Source organism: Eschrichtius robustus, chromosome 4 (genome assembly GCF_028021215.1).
Source record: "Eschrichtius robustus isolate mEscRob2 chromosome 4, mEscRob2.pri, whole genome shotgun sequence".
NCBI classification, from domain to species: Eukaryota; Metazoa; Chordata; class Mammalia; order Artiodactyla; family Eschrichtiidae; genus Eschrichtius; species Eschrichtius robustus.
Window position 1 is genome coordinate 78085675 of NC_090827.1, and position 21485 is coordinate 78107159.

General features: G+C 43.2%; 1 protein-coding gene across 10 annotated transcripts in view; it reads right to left on the reverse strand.

The window, feature by feature from the left end:
• Positions 1-394: 394 nt before the first annotated feature.
• PDGFRA (platelet derived growth factor receptor alpha) overlaps positions 395-21485 on the reverse strand; it is a 46651-nt gene continuing 25560 nt past the window's right edge. For all 10 annotated transcript variants that reach the window (XM_068542938.1, XM_068542932.1, XM_068542939.1 and 7 more), the window contains 13 exons: positions 20826-20920; positions 20474-20606; positions 18673-18777; positions 18177-18287; positions 17779-17932; positions 16741-16907; positions 14382-14497; positions 13898-14020; positions 12859-12970; positions 11501-11600; positions 11280-11385; positions 9795-10036; positions 395-3431 (listed from right to left, as the gene is read on the reverse strand). In XM_068542938.1, the coding sequence (XP_068399039.1) occupies positions 3284-3431; positions 9795-10036; positions 11280-11385; positions 11501-11600; positions 12859-12970; positions 13898-14020; positions 14382-14497; positions 16741-16907; positions 17779-17932; positions 18177-18287; positions 18673-18777; positions 20474-20606; positions 20826-20920 (1712 nt within the window). In that variant the 3' untranslated portion in view covers positions 395-3283. The remainder of the gene's footprint in view (positions 3432-9794; positions 10037-11279; positions 11386-11500; positions 11601-12858; positions 12971-13897; positions 14021-14381; positions 14498-16740; positions 16908-17778; positions 17933-18176; positions 18288-18672; positions 18778-20473; positions 20607-20825; positions 20921-21485) is intronic.

Sequence of the window (21485 nt, forward strand, 5' to 3'; positions counted from 1 at the left end):
GGACAGGGACAGGGAAGAAGATATGGTGAAAAAAGACTTTTAACCTTTTATTTTACGCACTTGAACAATGTTTGAACCGGCTCCAGAGTAAATGCAGTCTTGTATTCCTTGTGCAGGGGAAAATGCACAAAATGCTACCATAACAAACAATAGACAGGATTAAAGATGAGCTAGGTGCCAGTCATCTTTAAGTCAAATGCTGGTTCTGAGAACTAACGACCTCAAATAATGTTTTAAACTAGAATTTTCTATGGGTTTCATTAAAACCATAATACAGAGTCCTACTAGAATGTCACTAAAGTAAATTAAACAGGATTGGTTTAATTTATGGTTAAGCTAAAGACAAAAATGCTAAAACCTTAGCATAATTTAAAATTATATATATATATCTCATTTATTGAAATATAAAGATCTTCATTTACACGTTTTAAAACAAAAACATGAATGGGGCAATTTGTAATACAATTGTATCGGTAGACTCTTCCTATCGAATTAGTTCTCCAACATTCACCACACCACTGTTTTGGGAACATTTACGTATTTTTCTCTTTATTATTTCTAAAATATAAATTTTGGACATTCAAAAGTGCAACAGTTAATGTGCCTGTGGGGAATATCACAGTTAAAAAAATATAAACAAAGGCAGTGATACAGCTTGTCATAAATGTTTTGGCAGTATTCTCCAAGTCTATATAGAAATACATATATACATATTGATGTATAACATCATTTTATCTCACGTCCCTCTTCACAAAAATAGGACCATTTTGTACAGATTGGCAGACCACATTTTAAGGACATCATCAATCATTTAAAAAGTCACAAATTGTGTTTCTCAGGCCAACTTTGATTGTCTTCATAAAAATAGAAAGCAGGAAGGATTGACAAATTTTCATCTGGGGTCTTCGCAGTAGGCCAGAAAGGAAACAAATCTGTCATACACTGAAAACACTATTTAAGAGAGAAAAAAAAAAAAAATACAGCCACATACAAACTCAGGTGACAGCATTCGTCAGGACTAGATCCTGCTGGTCTGAGAATTTTCATCCAGCCTCATGATGTCATGCAAGACTCAAAGGACATCAAAATGCAAAGCACCAACAAAAGGAGGCTGTACGAGGGACAGGGAGCGATAAACAGAGTGCTTGAGCTGTGATTCTAGAAACACAAATGTATTTCAAGTCTAATTGGCTCTACAGAACCTAGTCAGGTTTTCTTTTTTAATTGGCCAATCTGGCTCAGTCTTCACACTTACCATGAAAAAGGTGGGGCTTGCATTGAGATTACACCAGTAGGTAGTCAAGTACCTTGTTATTGCTTCTACATCTTCCAAAGCATCACCTGCCACGAGTACGCACAGTGATTGCAGTAATCACAGCCCATGTTTCATTCATATGGTGTCAGCAATTAAGTGGTATCGCACAGAATGCCAATGAACCCACAGCAACCGGTTTCACAATCTGGATGGATGTGACGATCTGTCCTCCCATCTAACCCCAAAATATCAGTAAAACTTAAAAATTTTTTTTCACCAAAATAGTGACCTGGTCATACAGAGACTTGGTACACTGAATTGCATCATTTTTGTACATGCCTTTTGGCGGGAAACTGGTGGGGAGGGAGTTCAGTTCCCCATGCAGTGAGAAGATCTACCAAACCAAGATTTGGCTTGCTCAGTCTCAGCTAAGACTGTAAAATTAAATAAAGGGTAGCAATTGCCAGATATAAGGCATTAAATGTCACTGACCCAAAGCCAAAGATTTAAATAGCAGGCTTCCTACGTGGTTGATTTCTATTTCAAATTATTTTTTTCCCATGGCAACTTCCTGTCATCTACACCGGTGTTCCCCAAATCTGGCTGATCAGAACAGCCGGGATGTTTATAAAACTACAGGTCTCTGCTCCCCCAGACCTAATTAATTCAGAATCTCTTGGATGGGGACATAGAATCTCATGATTCTGGTTGCCAGTTACATATGGGGACCAAGGATCCAGGCTAAGGCACACACAGCCTTCACTAAACAATGCCTTTATTGTCTCAGCGTTCCAAACTATTTCTCCTGGGGGTAAGAAATGAAGGAATGGGGCTCCTGTTCAGGGCATCCTTCTGACTTTTTCAGGGTTCGCAGAATTAAAAATATATATGTGTTGAGATCCACCAGAATTATCACCAGGCATGAAAAAAATCTCTGCAAATCCAGTCTTTTTGCTGACGATTACTTTTTCCACTGGGTAATAATATGAGAACTCATGTTAGGCAGAGACTCATGCCTTAATATTGAGAACATTTAGGATTTAGGGGTTTTGTTTATTTATTCCAAATCGCATTACTTCAAAGGGCAGTTAATTGCTTTTAGTACGATGGATTAGGGAACTATTCAGTACATAGTTAAAAACTCTGACTTGCTGGAAGACACTACTCTTACTTTGTTCTCTATGTCCAACTAAATTTAATCCACTAAAGCTATAACCATATTTTATACAGAAACATGTTATTTAATATAAATGTCAAAACTGTCAAACTTGTCACCTACTTAGTAAGGATTTTTTTTAAATTGTGCTTTTTCTGTAGGGAAAACGTGTTACATATTACACATTTAGCGTTACTGATAACAGTAGTATTATAAACGTAGATTACAATATGAAAATGAGTTGTTGGGCTTATAAATGACCCAAATCTAATAAACAAAGTTGGTTAATTATTATCTTTTATCTCCTCAACACTAAAAAAAAAAAAGTAAAATGCTATAGTACCAGTACCTTTTAAGGTTCAAAAGTGGTTTTGCATGTACTTCATAAGAAAGTTCAACAGCAGCTGATACCAGGTTTCAAGCATGAAGTACATGGGTGGACTGAGTGGTCTCTCCAGAAGTCCAGGGAAGATAGTTAATACAAATCAAAACACATCCTTGGTTAGAGTTATTTACATAATTACAACGCTGGAGTTTTGTTGCGGTAAAAGTTGTGTACGTTGGAATCTCACCAATGCCCCTGAATCGCAAAGTTTGTTTTCTGTGGCCTGTTATTTCCTTGTCCATCTACCTCCAAACTTCACATGCCAATGAGATGCTACTGAAGCACTGCCAGAGGCCACAACAAAAAAGTTCATTTCAGAATATCCCATTCATTCGTATTTAGAAGGCTCCCTGAGGCCCTTGGCTGGGAACTTCTCTTTACACATCATCCAAGTTCTCCCCTCAAACTTTGCATTGCAGTAAAGTGGTTTTCTTAAAAGGATCCAAGTTGGTTCCAGGAGTGGAAGGTACCCCCCCGAATCTGCCAGTTACAGGAAACTGTCTTCCACCAGGTCCGAGGAGTCTATGCCAATGTCGTCCATCATGTCGATGTCCTCGATGGTCTCATCCTCTCTCTTGATGAAGGTAGAACTGCTGGAACCTGTCTCAATGGCACTCTCTTCAGAGGTCTGCGAGCTGGAGAAGGGAAAGAAGAGGAAAGATCACAGTCAGACCAACTAGACCATGGGGGCACTTCCAAGGTGGCCCCCCAAAGGCAAAGGAGCTCTTCCTGCAACATCCTTTGGCATTCAAACCCAGGCTACCGAGCCGGGCAAGATTTTGCCACCAAGCCAGAGGCAGCGCCCATCACACTGCAGTGGACCACATGGAAAACCCAGGTTCACAGGTCATCTCCACACTTCAGCTTCCCTTCTCTTCTGCCAGGTCTTCCACCAAAGTTGCTAACAAGCTGTGACAATTTCTATTTTCCCTACTCAGCCCCAGTGAAAGAGAAAAGAAGCAATGCCCGATCAAAAGGCCTGGGGAAGAAAAAGCAGAGGGATGAAACTGGGGCAAAGTGCAGCCGGGTCAGTCACTTGCTAGCCCTGAAAGCTCCTGAACGTCCAAACTGTGATCTCAGGATTTCACCCCACACCCCAGGAATGCCCTCCTTCCCCTCCTCTTACATCCAATCCCCCCTTGAGTCCTAAAGGCCCAGGTGAAGGCTCTTTACTTACTAGAGTAGCGTCTGAGAAGGGAGTTCTAGAGTCAGAAAGCCTTAGATCTGGAATGGTCCACCACTTACCAGCTGTGGGACTTCACACAAGTCCCTTAACCTCCTGAACTTGTTCCCTTGCCTATAAAATGAGATGACAACAGTGGCTGACAATATTCCTGTTTGTTAGGGAGATTAAATACAGCAGTAAGGCAATAACCGTACAGCAGAGTGCCTAGCACATAATAAGTGCTCGATAAATGTTAGTTATGATTATTGTTGCTGTTATCCAAGCTCTGAATTTGAATAGGGCCTGGATATTAGATGATATCAAGGAATAGTTGTCAATTTTCTCATGTGTGGTCATGCTATTATGGTTATGTAGGAGAGTCTCCTTATTCTTAGGAGATGTGTGCTGGAATTTCAAATGATTTTGTTTCAAGTGACTTTAGCAAGAAAAAAAAGTATGTTGTGTGATACACACAACACCTACCATATATATGTATATTATATATATAATATATAGATAAAGCAAATGTGATACAGTGTTAACAACAGCTAAATCTAAGTGGTAGATATATTCTTACAATTCTTCTGGACACTTAAAATTTTTCACAAAAATTTTTAGAAAATATTCTCTAGAGTCTCCAGACTGTCACTATTGCCTGTCTTCCCTTCTCTGAACTCTTACTGTCTTACTGTTATCCTGCCCTGTGTTGCTAAATTTTTATGTACCTCTTTTAGCTCCAAGCAGATTATCACCTGCTGATAGGCAGGACCATGGCTTCACCTCCTCGTGGCGAGGCTGCAGCACCGTGCTACACACACGGCATGGAAACCATACCATCAGCTGGGCGGCCACATGACGGAGTCTCACACATGCATACCAAAAAAGAGGCTCTCAGCCCTTTCCTGCCTCTCTCCCCTCCTTTCCACATCAGTTTCCAAGCAGAGAACCAAGCCTGGCCAATAGAAGCCCACGGGAAGCAGTCTGCTACCCTCCACCGTGGGGCCCCTGTGGCCCAGAGAGCTCTTAGAACCTATGGGGCTACTGGACTGAGTTCCCCTTCATAACCCTCCAGATTGGGCCCTTCCTTAAGACTGAGCTTTTGCTCAGTTCCTAGTCTGTACCCCACCTTCCCTCCCCACTTATACCCTGGTCCTACAGCCTCCCTGTGAACCCTAGTCCACTTGGCTGGTCTTAATAACCATGCAGTCCTGGCAGCCTCTCTCCCCAGGAGGCCAAACCCAGTTCCTGGGACTTTGGCCAATGGCTGGACTGTGGGCACAGAAGAAGCTAGCTTCCACCAAGACTCAGCACCACATCATCCTTGCTGCTCATCAGGCTTCACGGACGGTGGTTCCTAATGCTGATGACTGGGCTTATTTCTGGTTCCCAAGCCACAGTGCTCATCCTGCAGCCCAGGACCCGACTCCTGATGGGCTCTGACCTAGCACCCCCAGGTCCTCTACAGCAAGGCCCTTTCTTCCTCAGGCCCACTCGCCTCCCAAGGCCAAGCATCCTGAGCCTGAGGAGGGTGTTCCACAAGACCACCATGCTCACTCCTGCCTGCCTACACCCAGAGCATCCCAGATCTGGGATCCCCCATCTTTTATGGGCTGAATTGTATCCCACCAAATTCATATGTTGAAGCCCCAACCCCCAATGTGACAAATGTGGAGACAGGGCCTTTAAGGAGGTAATTAAGGTTAAATTAAGTCATAAGGATGGGGCCCTAGCCCAGTAGGATTGGTGTCCTTATAAGAAGAGACACCAGAGATGCACACACAGAAAAAGCCCTTGTGAGGACACAGCAAGAAGGTGGCCATGTGCAAGCCAAGGAGAGAGGCCTCGGGAGAAACCAAACCTGCCAACACCTTGATCTTGAATTTCCAGCTTCCAGAACTGTGAGAAATTCCTGTTGTTCAAGCCCCTTCGTCTGTGGTACTGTGTTATGGCAGCACAAGCTAAGACACTCACCATCTCAGCCCACCTGTCAGGGCCACAGTCTCACTGACCTAGTGTAGTCATTTGGGACATACTTTGTGTGATTCAGAGAAGACCAAATGTATCACCCTTACAGAAGTTCCAGTTTTCTAATACAACAACCACCTACCAACTAGAATTGCTCTCTCTGTGGAATACATGTCAAATTCTGAAGTCCAGCCTTGTGTACCCCTAGAACAGTTCTTGGCACCTTTCTTATGTTATTTATCCCAAAGTGATTTTCTAACTTTATTTAGAAGCAGAACCCTTTTTTACAGTTGAAATATTCAGGGCCCTCAAACACAAAGTAACCAAATGGATGACAGATCTGGGGTATAGCGCTCCAAGACCCACTGTTCAACCTTCTTCCCACCCCCAAGAAGTACTACAAAAACTACCCAAAACTTGGAGAAACACTGTTTGCTAAAGGAACATAAACACATTTAAAAATTGTTCTGAGCAGAGGATAAATAGAAAGGTAAGTCAGACAGCCCACTTTTCCCCATCTCCAAATCTCATCACAAAAACAAACAAACAAAAACTATACTTTTAAAATTACCTGGTGCATACACATAAACAAGGGTTGTCTATATCTTATAACTAAATTGGTTGAGAGAGGTCACAGTTATAAGCCTCCAAAATAATAATGTCATGTGCTTCTGCCTAAATATTTATATGTATTCAACTGAATGAGAAAGAGACAGCAATATCCTGAATGAAGAGAGAGAGAGAGAAACTCATAAGCAACTTGGACCTTGAACCAGGGGCCACTATCACCACCTACCTTCTCCTGCCTCTGTCCAAGGGTTATGCAAAGAGAGCAAGGAAGTGGGGCATGGCCCCTCCACCTGGACCATACAAACCAACGGTTCTAGTGCTGGCTGTGCATTAGCATCACGTTGGTAATAAATTAATGGGTCTAGGTATGACCACCAGTGGCTGCTATTGTCACAAAAAGAGACAATGGTACAGCATGTACCTCCTGTACACAGCATCATCTTTGAAGCACACTTACCAAAAATCTACTGAGTCAGATCAAGCCTCTAGACTAACTACCAATTTCCAACAAATATAGGAGACAGAAGCATATGATAAAACTCACAACAGTAATGCAAGCAGCAAAATTCCGAATGTGGGAACTCTACAGGCAAATGCTCTGGTTTTTACACAAACAATATGCAAGGGGGCTAAAAGAGGCAGAACGAACTTATAGAGCTCTATCAACCAAAGTCAATGTGTGACTCTTATTTGGGTCTTGAACAGAACAAACTAAATGTAAAATAATATTTATGAGAGAATCAAGGAAATTTGAACACTGACTGGATATCTGATGCTTTTAACTATTTATTGTCAATTTGGGGGGTGAAATAATGGTACCATAGTTATTTTTAATAACTATAGTTATTTTTTAAAATAGAGCCCTTATCTTTTTGAGATGTATGCTGAAATATTATGGATGAAATGATATGATGTCTAGGATCTGCTTCAAAATAATCCAGAGGGAAGTGGTAGAGGAGGAGTAGATATGGCTATGCAAGCAGACAGGTCATGGGTTCATCAACACTGAAGTTGAGTGGTGGGTACCTGACAGTTCACTATACTGTTTGAATTATGCACGTTAGAAACCTTCCATAATACAAAGTTAGGAAGAAAGAAAGAACAAATCAGCCGGAGAGTGCTTGAGTCTCACTCCCAGAGATTATCATTTGTTGGTCTGGGTGAGGCTTGTATAGCAGTAGTTATCAAATCTCCCCAGGTGGTTCCAACTTGCAGCTAGGGTTAAGAACCGCTGATGGGGACCTCCCTGGTGGTGCAGTGGTTAAGAATCCACCTGCCAATGCTGGGAACACGGGTTTGAGCCCTGGGTGGGGAAGATCCCACATGCTGCGGAGCAACTAAGCCCGTGCGCCACAACTACTGAAGCCCGCATGCCTAGAGCCCGTGCTCCACAACAAGAGAAGCCACCGCAATGAGAAGCCCACGCACCACAATGAAGAGTAGCCCCTGCTCTCCACAATTAGAGAAATCCCAGGCGCAGCAACAAAGACCCAATGTAGCATGAATGAATGAATGAATGAATGAATGAATAAATGAAACCGCTGATGTAGAGTCAAATAGCCCAGTACAGCCAGCCTCTCAACTTTCTCCTCGGTTTGAATTAAGAAACTAAATAAGAAAACAGCAAGAAGGATTTCTCTGGTAGTCCAGTGGTTAAGACTCCAAGCTTCCACTGCAGGGGATGTGGGTTAGATCCCTGGTTGGGGAACTAAGATCCCACAAGATCCCACCCACATGCTGCGGGGCCAAAAAAGAAAAGAAAAAAGAAAAAAACCAGCAAGAGAGGCTTATATTATTTCAGTAACCATAGTTGCTGTATCAGTTTGATCAAATTACTTGAGGACTTAGGTCAAAGGTTCTCCATCAGGGACACATGTCCCTTCCTGCCCTAGACCTCCACCAGCTCCAGGGAGCAAATATAGGCAGTACACTCTTTGACATTGGTCTCACCAATATTTTTTTGGATCTGTCTCCTCAGCCAGGAGCAACAACAACAAAAATAAACAAATGGGACCTGATCAAACCTTTTGCACAGCAAAGGAAACCAATAACAAAATGAAAAGGGAACCTACTGAATGAGAGAAGATATTTGCAAACAATATGTCTGATAAGGGATTAATAACCAAAATACATAAAGAACTCATACAACTCAATATCAAAAAACCCCAAACAATCCAATTAAAAATTGGGCAGAGGACCTGAACAGGCATTTTTCCAAAGAAGGCATACAGATGGTCAACAGGCACATGAAAAGACGCTCAACATCACTAATCATCAGGGAAATGCAAATCAAAACCACAATGAGATATCATCTCATGCCTGTCAGAATGGCTATCATCAAAAAGACAAGAAATAATAAGTGGTGGTGAGGATGTGGAAAAAAGAAAACCCTAGTACATTGTTAGTGGGAATGTAAATTGGTGCAACCACTATGGAAAACAATATGGAGGTTCCTCAAAAAATTAAAAATAGAACTACCATACGATGCAGCAATTCCACTTCTCGGTATTTATCCAAAGAAGATGAAAACACTAATTCGGAAAGATACATGCACCCCAGTGTTCTTAACAGCATTATTTACAGTAGCCATGATATGGAAGCAACCTAAGTGCCCATCAACCGACGAATGGATAAGGAACCTAAGTGCCCATCAACCGACGAATGGACAATGAAATACTCAGCCATAAAAAAGAACGAAATCTTGCCATTTGCGACAACGTGAATGGACCTGGAGGGTGTTATACTTAGTGAAATGAGTCAGAGACAAATACTGTATGTTTTCACGTATATGTGGAATCTAAAAGAACAAAACAAATTAACAAACAAAACACAAACAGACTCACAGATACAGAGAACAAGCTAGTGGTTACCAGAGGGGAGAGGGGCAAAATAGGTGAATGGGATTAAAAGGTACAAACTACCAGTTATAAAATAAATAGATCACAGGGATGTAATATACAGCACATATAGGGAAATAATCTATAATTTATCATAACTTTATATGGTGTATAATCTATAAAAATATCAAATCACTATGTTGTACACTTGACACTAATATAATATTGTAAGCCAACTATATTTGAGTAAACTAAAAAAAAAAAAAAAAAAAAAAATTTAAAGAATCATCTGGGAAGCATTTTCAAAACTAAACAGACCCCTGGGGGTTCTGCCACTGGCTCCCCCAGGACAGATTCAGCACCAGGAGGGCCTCACAATGGGGCAATGGCTCCTCCCCTTCAGCTGCACTGGGGGAGGGGAGGGGAGAGAGCTCGGCGGGAAGCTGAGGTCTCGTGTCTACCTGTGTCTGTTCCTTTTGCCCAGGTCTTCCTCCTCAGGAACAGGGTCGATGTCAGGCAGAGGGATGATGTAGCCACTGTCCGCGCTCAGCCTCTGCTCGTCGAGGCCACCCTCCCAGTCCTTCAGCTTGTCCTCCTCGTTCTTGTAGGTGACGCCAATGTAGGCATTGTCGGAGTCGACACGCATGCGTGCCACGGCGGGATGGTCACTCTTCAGGAAGTCCAGGTGGATCTTTTCATAACTCTGCAAATGTTCATTTCACATAGTTACTCAAGGGTTACTGACAGAACTGCAAAAAAGGACACAGATGCTCAGAACTTACTATTTTTTAACTGTTGACAACTGAAGGAGAGTCAGGTGTTAACTGTTCCCCAGAGATGTGTAACACGAAGAAAGGGCCACAAGTGGCAGAGATCTCCTGCTGGTAGGTCTTGAGATACCAAGAACCCCTTCTCAGTCAGTAGCTACAACTGTGCCCCCATACGCACACACTCCCTTCTCTGGGACTAGCATGGACCCTTCTGGTCCCCATCACATAGTCTCTCCAGGGCTTGGATGGGTCCCAATAAGAGGTGAACAGGGCTTCCACTGGGAGCACCATACCAGAAGTCTTCCTGATCCCCAAACACTGGAGAAATTTAATTCAAAACTTAGGGACCATTGATCTAAAAAAGACCCCATTTTCAACAATAGTTCCAGTCTGTTCCCATCAACACAATTTCACCAACCAGAGTGTCTCTGACTGTCCTATCGTTAATTTCCTTCCTTCCTTCTGCCTCACTTATGGCAGTTGTAATGGGCAGTGAGATAATCGATAAACAAAAGTATTTAACTTCCAGTTCAGCTAACAACTGCTCTTCCTTGAGAAGAAGGAAGAGAAGCAATAAGTATGGAAAACCTACATGGTGACTGAATCTAAGAAACTGAGTTTATTATACAAGTGTGTCTGGGTTTCCTTCTCAGCATCTCAGCAAAAATTTGTTTCATTCATTACCGTATCCTGCTTGGTTCCATGAAATTACATTTGTTCCTCTGAACAATGCTTCCTATTCCACAAAAAACCAGCTGGAGCCACAGATAACAGCTGAGGTTGTTCCTTCCAGTCAGCTGGTAAAAGCCAATTTCGCATGGATTTAAGTGCATTCAAATTAGCGATTTAATGGCTGTGGATGCTCTGAGACTTCTAAGTGCACAGTAGCTTCAGATACTCAAACATCTGGAGAATGAAGTGCTTACAGGTGTTGCACACTTAGGATGAAAGGGAGCCGTGCAGGAAGAGGAGGGTTTCTACTCATCATTGCTACCAAGGGCCCGGGGAGCACTCCCTGAAGCCCCGGCCACTGGATCACACAATCTTTTTCCTCCTTTGAAAATGCTCCTTTAAAATAGTGTTGAACAGTACTGCTCTCCTGTGTAATGACCAGCTGTTGTCTCCTCCCTTTGCCCATTCCTTTCCACTCACCCATCTTAAGAGGCTCAGACAAACCTTTTTATATTGTCCAGGCAGCAGATTCTCCACAATCTCACTCAGGTGGTAAAAGGAGGGTCTCTTCTCTGGCTCACTGTTCCAGCACTTCACCATGATCTCGTAGCTGGAGAAGCACAGGACTCACAGTGGGCACAGGGAGGAACGTCAGGGCACCCCCTACCCCCATAGACCCACTACTGGGCATGAACACAGGCCCACGGGATAGCGAGGGGGCTCACACTTCACTGGTGGCGTGGTCAGGCTTGGCCATCCGGTACCCACTCTTGATCTTATTGTAGAAAGTAGAATCCACCATCATGCCAGGGTAGGGTGTGCCACCTGAGGACCCAAGAAGAAAATGACCAGGACTGACGAGTGTGTGGTCCACTGTTGAAACACTTGGCACCTTTAGAAAATGTTTGGGGATCCCCGCCTTGAAGTATCGGTTCTTCCAAAGAAATTAAGTGTTATCATCTGTTTGATTTCACAGCCTTGCCCAAATCTTAAATTTAACCAGGACTTCTAGGTTGATCAAGTCCAGACACCCTAGGCAAAAGTTCTCCATGTCTAGAAAAAGCGCAGAGGTGTTTTTCAATGTTTCTGACTACTGGATCTATGAATACAAAGCAAAATAGAAAAGCCAGAGAAATTCTGAATCACTGAGGCCAAAAAAGTCGTTTTCATCAGAAATGTTCAAATAATTAAGGCAGAAGTCTTGAAATGTCTAGATAATTCTCTGTTTGTAACAGAATACGAGACTCAGGTAAGCCACCCACTTGGATGATCCACAGTGACATCTATGGAGGGATGAACTAGGGTCGAAAAAGGAGAACAGGCAGGGAAAGCCCTTTACTGTCACATCAGGACAATAGTGGATTCATGAAACATTTCACATTTTTGTGGCCAAGGCCAGGTCAAGTTTAGTTTCCTTCCAAAACTACTCCAGGACTCCTCTGTTCTCTGGGTTTCCATTACAAGTTTAAATTGGGACCACACAGCTTATCATTAAATGTGTAAGTTTTATCGCCCCAGGTGAACTGTCTGGAAGTCAGGGTCGTGAATCACCCCCTCGCAGGGCCCTCACCTGGTAGCTCGGGGCACCTGTGTTCTTCAGTAACCGGTGCCTGACTTACTGAATGACTAGAAGTTCTCTCTCCTCCAGAATGATGACCAGGAAGGGAGTCACCATTCCCCTTCCCTCACTGCACTACTTTCACTGAGTGTCCATCACCATGAGGTGAGGGAGGGCAAATCCCCTCTGGTGAACCCACTTAACCCAAAGTCCAAGGTGAAGAAGCAGCGGGTGAGTGGATGTCGTCAGGAGCATTTCCAGTAGGAGACAGTCCCTCTGATGTAGCTCAAAGGAGAAGGGGGGCAAAGGCCAGGGGTGAGGGCACAGCTCCCCAGGACCCCTTCTCGGTCTGCTCGGACACACACTAGCCATCATAAGTGCACAACATGTGAATCGGCTGCAGTGCACTTGACCCACACGAGGTATCTTAACATTGTTTACATCCTGGAGCTTGGAAAACACAGCATCTCCCTTTCAGTGTTGTTCCAGAACAACCCCAAACAAGCAGAGATGTCAGGCCCATACCGAGGGAAAAGATCTCCCAGAGCAGAATGCCGTAAGACCAGACGTCGCTCAGTGTGGTGTAGAGGTTGTCGAAGATGCTCTCGGGAGCCATCCACTTCACCGGGAGAAAGGTCTGCAGGGAAGCGGGGAGGACGTTAAACCCAGCATATGCAGCTATGATCTACAGCAGCAGGAATAGAAAGGGGTTCTCTCTGGGCTAATAGCTTGCACTGGCAACCGTGCCCCACAGGAGTGTCTCTTTAGTTCACTTCTGTACTCTCGGCACTCAGAAGAGTGCCTGGCACCTAGTGGGTGCTCAATACATATTTAATGAAAGACGGGTGGTCACTGCTGCCTCTTACACCCTTCCAAGGAAGAACATGCCAAGATATTTAATCCTGAATTTTTACCCCAAAAGCGTGAGCCCTGAATGGACCTGTCCCCTATTTTCAGGTCTTCCTAGGAACAAAATTAAGAACAGACCTAGTGACCTGAGAGCCAATTACATTTTTGAACTATAAGAAATAGTGGGGAGAAGGTTCAAGTGTAGGACAGAATGACTATCTTTAAGGAAACTGTGCCTCTAAGATGTATTAACTCAAATGGTTTTAACATTTTAGGGGTCATAGACACCGTTTGAAAATTTGATAAAAGAGGTGCTCTCCTTGGAAATAAATGCACAACTTACGTATTAATAACTAACACTTACGGGCTGCTTTGTATGTGCCAGGCACTGTCCTAAGCATTTTACATGAATCCAGTGATCTAATACTCTGCGGCAACTCAGGAGATAGGTACTAATGTCACTTCCCTGATACAGATAGGGAAACCGAGGTACGGAATGGCCAAGGCCCCACACTAGTAGGTGCTGGAGATGGTGCTCACACCCAGGCAGTCTGTCTGTAGAGCCTGTGCTTTTCATACTGACCCCTGGAGCCCACTGATGAATGTCATGGACTCTGTGTTAAAAATCTGGGCACTGAATGGCTGGAAGCAACACCCGCTTTCAGAGATGCAAGTGAGGGAGGGCGAGCACGCCAAACAAGGTGAGAGCACGTACGCTGCCTTTTGACACGTAGTTCGAATCATGCATGATGTCTCTGGCCAGGCCAAAGTCACAGATCTTCACGATTTTCCCTTGCGCCAGGAGGACGTTGCGAGCGGCCAGGTCCCGGTGGACACACTGTGCAGAAAGGGAAGAAATGACGGGGGGTGTCAATCCACCTGCACTAGACAGCATCACCCCTGAAAGACTGGCCACTTCATGGGGGCGCTTGGAGCTGCCTGGCACACAGCCTCAGGGAGGCTGTCCTGGCATAAAGAGCTCCCCTCTCGCAGGCTCTCATCCCAGTCCCTCCCGAGAGGGACAAAGCTCTGCAGAAAAGTAGACACCTGATCCTGCTGGATGCCCCGCTCTGCTTTGGGGATGAGGAAGAGAGAAGCAGCCATTGCTACAGGCTTCTCCACGATCTCCCTTCCACGCTCACCTTGCTCAGATCTGTGGCCTGGGTCTAAAGAAGTCTCTGTCCCCTGAATACACTTACATTTTTCGAAGCCAAAAACTCCATTCCTCGGGCAACTTGATACGTAAAGCTCAACAAATCCAACAAAGTAAGGCCTTCTGAGTTATCATCTGAAAGGAGGTTTTTGACTTCTGAGTCTGCAGGAAAGGAATTAAGTGTGTTGGTGCTGGTGGACAGCATGAAACATTACCCACCTCGACACTCCCGAAGGGCTGGGCCACTCGGCAGACTGCGGAGGCTTGTCCAAAGAACATACTTAAGATCATTTTGTTATAGTTTCTGAACCTCACAGGTGGGTGTGTAAAATATGCAAACGTGCTCTCTTTAAAAAGAAATACATCTGTAGAAACATATACCTGGTTTAAATATATATATAAGTATATATGATTCCATAAGGACCAGTATCATGCGTTCTCACACATATTTTGTTGTTTGCCTCCCAAATTTCTTTTTTCAATCTTCGTTAGCAAATCACCTCAGCCACTTTAAACACACACACACACACACACACACACACACACACACACAAATCTTCCGTGATGAATGTACATGAGGGCTCTTTGAAAAAGCAGCTTCTAGGAATTGCTTTTTTTTTCCTTTTAAAGCCACCTTCACAGTACTTGGCTTACTTTGTGAATAAAATTAGCCACCAGTCCAACTAGAGGTAGCGATCTTAAAGGTCAGTGCCAAAGACTTTGCGCGTAGTTCCCTTTCTTTGTAATTTGTCCACTTTCCCCAGTTGGTCCCCTCTGGAAGGGTCCCAGGGTTTTCGAGGAAGGAGGCAATCTAGGCCAGCAGTTCTCAGCACTTTTTGAAAAAGTTCAGGCATGTGAAGAGTAGCTGCAGCCCTTCACATTTTTCCAGCCAGAAAGCAATGGTCTGCCTGCCAACTGGGCCTGGGTTGAGCATGAATCAGGTTCCCCTGACATCTAGAGCCACGTCCAGCCTGGGAAGCAACGTAAACTATTTTTAACAATACAGGAGGGAAGAGGAAGGACTGGTTCCGACAAGTCTCACTGGCTAATCTTTTAAAAGGTCTTGGAAGTTTACCCAGTCGGCAATGAGATGTGAATGGACCTTGGAGCTGCAGGAGTGGAAAATATTATTCTGTACTGCGCTTTGCAAAACAAGCACATTCTTTTTTTTTAATGACTGTACCTTTCACTGAAGAACACTGAAAGCATCCGGAGTACATTAATGATTTTCAAAACAATTTCCATGACAGCTCAACACCTTTTTGCAGGGACCAACGGGAGGTCTCAGACCCAATGATACAAGATTATGGAACAAGGCATCGTCAGATCTATCTAGCAGCCTCCTCCCCACTCCAAGCCTGTGATGAGAGTAGAAGCCTGGAAGGACCACCCCCCAGCAGATGTGGGGTGGTCCATCTGCTATGGGCATCAGCTAGGCTCCCTGGAGTTTACAAATCAATTCAACCCTGCCACATGCTCATCTGCTTTGAAAACCAACGGATCTTCCTTCAAACAACATTCAGTAGAAGCACCCAACACCCTTGTCAGAAAATATAACCTCAAATTGTCCACTTTCCAGTTTCTATCACAAACTGGATATTAGCAAAGCTAAAAACAAGGGCTATTGAACTCACAGATATTAGAGGTTTATATAATTAAATTAAAAAAAATAATATTAGGAACCAATATAAGATTGCCAGCTTGTAATTTTTCCAAGTAAGGGTACTGAGAAGAAACATCAACTGCCACCATACTTTCATTTAAAGAAGAAAAAAAAAAGAAAGTCATGTTAACACCAAAAAATGAATACCATTATGAACAATTCTTTAAAATGACTACATTTTAAAACGTACATTACAGGGATATAAGGTACAACATGATCAATATAATTAACACTGCTATATATTATATATGAAAGTTAAGTAAGTAAATACTAAGAATTCTCATCACAAGGAAAACAATTTTTTTCTTTTTCTTTTATTTTGCATCTGTGTGAGATAATGGGTGTTCACTACACTTACTGTGGTGATCATTTCATGATGTTTGTAAGTCAAATCATTACGCTGTGCAACTTAAACTTACACAGTCCTGTATATCAATTATATCTCAATAAAACTGGACAAAAAAATAAAATTAAACTAAATTAATAAAATAAAATAATTACATTTAAAGTCTGAAAAATTTATTACATTAGGTCTATCTTTATTCTTTTTCTCTTTTCAATTCACAGACCACAGACCTTCAAAAACACGTCATAGACTCAGTTGTGCAGATCTGCAGTTAGGGACCATGTGGCCCGGCGGTCCTACTTACCAGGCCTGCTCACCATCTTCTGAGTATTTTAGGTATCATATTAAACCACTGGAAGATCACAACACCCAAAGCATAAGCAAAGACACCTTTACCTAACATGGATTTCTTCTTATATGAGGCTGGGCGATCGTACAGCGCTCTCTGGATGTCTGAGTACTTAGAAACCTCTTTCCTTTCCAGCATGGGGACATACTGTGTAGTGTCAGCTTGCTTCATGTCCATGTAGTCACCGTTATTTTCAAAAGATAAAATAACGTAACTGTAAAAACAGAAAAAGAAACCTTAACCAGGGTGTCCTCTGGAGTGATCGTCCGACATTCAGTAGATGACAACTAGGTACCCACCACATGCGAGGCAGTGGTGGGCATGGGGGCGGCACGGGGAACAAAGGCGTAACCACCCATACCCTTCACCAGGGTGGTCTAGTCGGGGAGATGAGCATCAGTCAATGATCACACAAACACATGGACCATCTCAACTCAGCTGTGTCCGTCTTTATTCTGTTTTCCAGTTCACGGGCCACAAACCTGTACCACGTGACCAAGTGGCTTGGGCAGACAAATCCTGCTACTCAATAAATTTAGCACCAATTTGGTGTCCGTTGAGTAAATTAATATGAAGTGAACTCACGTCCTTTCTGATCTTACAGAACTTCGTATCTACAGAGATCTTTTTAGCCACTTTAGACTTCTACAGTGGGGATCATCACTTCACTGGCTTGACTAATAGGCACAGGTTCAGCAAGGACCGGTATCTCAAACTTAGAAATCCTCAGAGAGTTTCTCACAAGATACGAGCACTGGGGCATCCCTGGCCAGAGATGCATTTAGAGGTCTTAAGTAGAACACACATAAACAGCAAACTGGTCCCCAGAACTATTCCAACTCTCACTCTCATTCAAACCTAACAGCAAACCTATCCCCAAGATGACACCCTGGTTCAAAACACCTGCAGACATCAGGTATCTCTCAGCACCATGTTACAGGATGATGCAGCAGGGTAGTTGACTCTAAGTCTTGCTACCTCCTGGCACTGAATCTGCAGACATGGCCTCTATCAGGACATGGGTTCTCTCCACTGGTGAAGCTCATAAGACAACGATTCACAACGGCGTCTCTCTTTGCACCTACCTTCGTGTGCTTTCGTCAGCCGGGCTCAATCCAAAAATGTCCAGCTCTTTCTTTGGCTTCTCTGGGTGGCGGCTCAAGAAGCTGTCCCTATTCTTATGCAAATAGTTGACCAAATCCCCATAGAAGCAGTACTCAGTGATGATGTAAATGGGGCCTGTGGGGTCCAAAACCAGTTGGAGATGAGCATGAAAATGAAGAACAGAAGAGCCATGAATTACTGTGTCTACACTGGTAAGAGATGCTGCTCGAGAACAGTGAGCGTCCCTCAATAGAATCCAGTCAACAACTCCATTCAAGGGACTTATATTTGCTGGCATGTTTGGGAATTAAAAAGCCTAGACAGTCTTCACAACCATAGTGTTCTATGAAAATCCTCACTCTCAGGTGAGCAAGCCTACCTGACTTGGTGCAGGCTCCCAGCAAGTTCACAATGTTTAAATGCGGCCCCAGGTGGGTCATTATCTTCAGTTCAGACATGAGAGCTTGTTTTTCACTGGATCTGGCTGTGGCTATTGAAGAAATAAATCATGTATTGGTTCAACTAAACTATTTACTACCCAGAAAAAGCCAAAAACATGGCTAATTCTATGATTGGACATCATTTTATTTAACAACAGTCTAAAAGAGAAACAGTGACTCAGTCTAGATGCTAATAACTAATTCCTAGTCTTCAGGGTAAAAAGAAGCCACTAAAAATAACTCTTGATTTTCCAACATATAGGCAACAAGAACAATCTAAATAAACCTAACTGACAAAAGAGTCTAAATACGCATAAAACCTAGAGTCAAAAGAACCAAGATCTAGTCCTAAATTCGGCATTTACTGGCTGTGTGATTTTGAGCAATTTACTTAATATCTCCATGTTCAAAAAATCCCCAGAAAGGGGCACTTACGTTTTAGCATCTTCACTGCTACTTTCATGACAGGTTGGGACCGACTTAATCCATAGGCAGTTCCTTCAACCACTTTCCCAAATGCGCCAGAGCCCAGGATACGACCTGTGGGCAACCAGCACCATCAACACATGCAGAATCAGGCATCTCATCAGCTTCATTTACCACGGCCAGCGCTCATGGGTACACAGCTGGGTGGAGTTTCTCCCACATGGCGGAAGCATAATGATTCCTCCAAGTCATCATGTCAAAACCAGAATTGAGCCCACAGGGCAGGAAATTAGTATCACTGCTTTTGTCAAATAACATTTGCAAAGGAAAGGAAAACACAGGCGGGAAGAAGGAGGGTGTAGCCCTCCCTGGTGTGAGTACTCTGTCTACCAGCTGGAGAACCGGGCCAAATCGTGGGCTCTGCGGCACTTGCTTTCTGTGGCTCTGGCCCAAACCTCCTGGTTCTCTACCCTTCTGTTTTCCGCACACAAACAGGGCCATCTTTTGCATCAATAAGCCTTTATCCACTGGAAATACTTCAGTATTCAAGACATCATGGATTCTAAGCAGTGATGAAGACAACTTCGGGCTGGCTCCCTTGCTGCCTGTTTGTTAGGAAGACTAGGAAGAGCAAAGGCCAAACTTGCCCTAGGAGCACAACACTTTGCCACACGCTGGGAGATACAAAATGAAATGGAAGCTCTGGTCCCACTCTTAAAGAGCTCAGTCTAAAACAGATGTTTCTGCCAAGCCAGGGAAAGACTCGGCTCATGAAAGGGCACTAACAGCCAGCACTGCCTGTGACTGCGTGTTTGCATGGCTGGAAACTGTTCCTGGAAAGGTACTGCTTCCCTAGCAACTTGACAATACACAGAAGCAGAGAGACACAGGGATGCTTCTTGGTACGTTAGGGATGTTGCCCTTTTTCTCCATATTTTATTACTTTTTAACTTCCTTAAGCTCCTCATCCATTTTTGTAAAACAGGGGAGAAAATATAATAAAGAAAGCTTAGTTCCCAGGTATAGGTCTGTGAATAGGGTGTCTTGTTTGATTTCAGCTTAAGTAACTCTCTAAGAAGACCTAACTTGGCTGTATTTTGGAATGAGACAAGTGGATAATTTTAAAATGCCTTTGGCATCCTCTGAAGTACATACTGTTAGAATAGTCATGATGACACAACCTCTAGCTCTAACTTTCATTTGTCTTTGTCCTGTTTTCGTTCATTCAGAATGTGATTTTAAAAAAACAAACAAAAAAATCCCTTGGACTAAAGCTTCATGTTCTTGGTCTCAGCCCAAGATTGAAATATTTGAAAAGTTTGTGAGAAGCTGGCTTGATGATTTTTTTCATGTTCGTTTTAAAAGCAACCTATATTTTTATATTCTATATTTTAAAGAAGTATCTAATAATCCTCAGAATGTACTGAGTCAAAATATATTTTCCGATTGTCCTCATTCATTTCTCATCTGTTCCTTTTTCGTCGTAGAAATTCGTCTCATTTTCAATTGGTGTCATTTCCAAAGCAAAGCCACTTTGATGGGTATCTTTGGCAGGCCTCCTCATATTCTCTTCTCCCTTTGTAAAATTTTCTTTAACTGTAATTTGCTAGGGAAGGAGGTAAAAACAAATCATTGCCATGATTCAATTAACTCATTTTCAAGAGAGAAAAATATTTCTGAAAGCCAATTTCTAATGCTTAGCTTTTACTAAGCACAAGCTCAGATCCTTGATTCCTCCACAGGCCTGTAAAGAGTAAAGTTGCGTACAAATCAAAGGGAGTCTTGGGAGATCACCCCAGTAGGAGCTTACCAAGCACTAGTCCATCTCTTGGAAACTCCCATCTCGAGTCATAAGGCAGTTGCATCGGGTCCACATAAATATATTCATGTCCATCGGGGCTGATTGATTCAATGACCCTCCAACGAATTTCATACCTTGGTTTCTATAAATGACCAGGACAGGTAACTGGTGAATTACCAACGTCCGAATGTACCAAAGCTTAACCGCAGCAGCAAAATGACTGGACACAGTAGGATTCAACAACGTTCACTCATCATGTTGTTACTGAGCTCCTTCTTTGTGCCAAGCCCTGAATTAGGTTGCTCTTCTTCTTGTTCTTATTGGTTTCAAATATTTTTAGTTCTTTAAAAGAAATATCTACCTGTTTCCAAATGACAACCAGGACAATGAGTGAGATGATCACGATCACCAGCAACACCAAGACTGCGGCCGCCACCGTGAGTTCAGAACGCAGAGCTAGAGGACGAGAGAGAGAGACAGAGAGAGAGAGGCACGGTGGAGAATTTGCACAAACACGCGGGAGGGCAGGAAGGCAGGGTGGCTGTTTCTGGGCCAGAAATCTTTCACTACTGGTGGAGAAGCATGAGAGCTGCCAGTCTTATCTGGGGGATGGGCAAGACCATCTCTCAGTTATCTACATGCATGAAACTACTCCAGCTCTTCCGTTAGAAGGGAAAGGGACAAAATTCAGCTGGGAACAAAATACTTTCTCCAAAGGTGCTCCAACATTAACCTTCTGGACAAAATATGAATTGGCATATAAATATTAATAAGTGAGATTGAGAGCTACCATTAGTAGCATAAGTTTAGAACATAAGTTCAGAAAATTAAGTTCAGTTATTTTGAAAGGTTGCAGTTTACTTATATTGCTTTTGGCTTCATTGATTTTTCTTTTTAAAGAATTCAACCTGTCTCAACTGTTATAAAGAGCAACAAGGCGGAAGATCCTTCTTCCCCATCCTCCATCCCCACACGCTCAGACCAAAGAGACTGGGTAGCGATACGGTTAGACAAGCAAAAT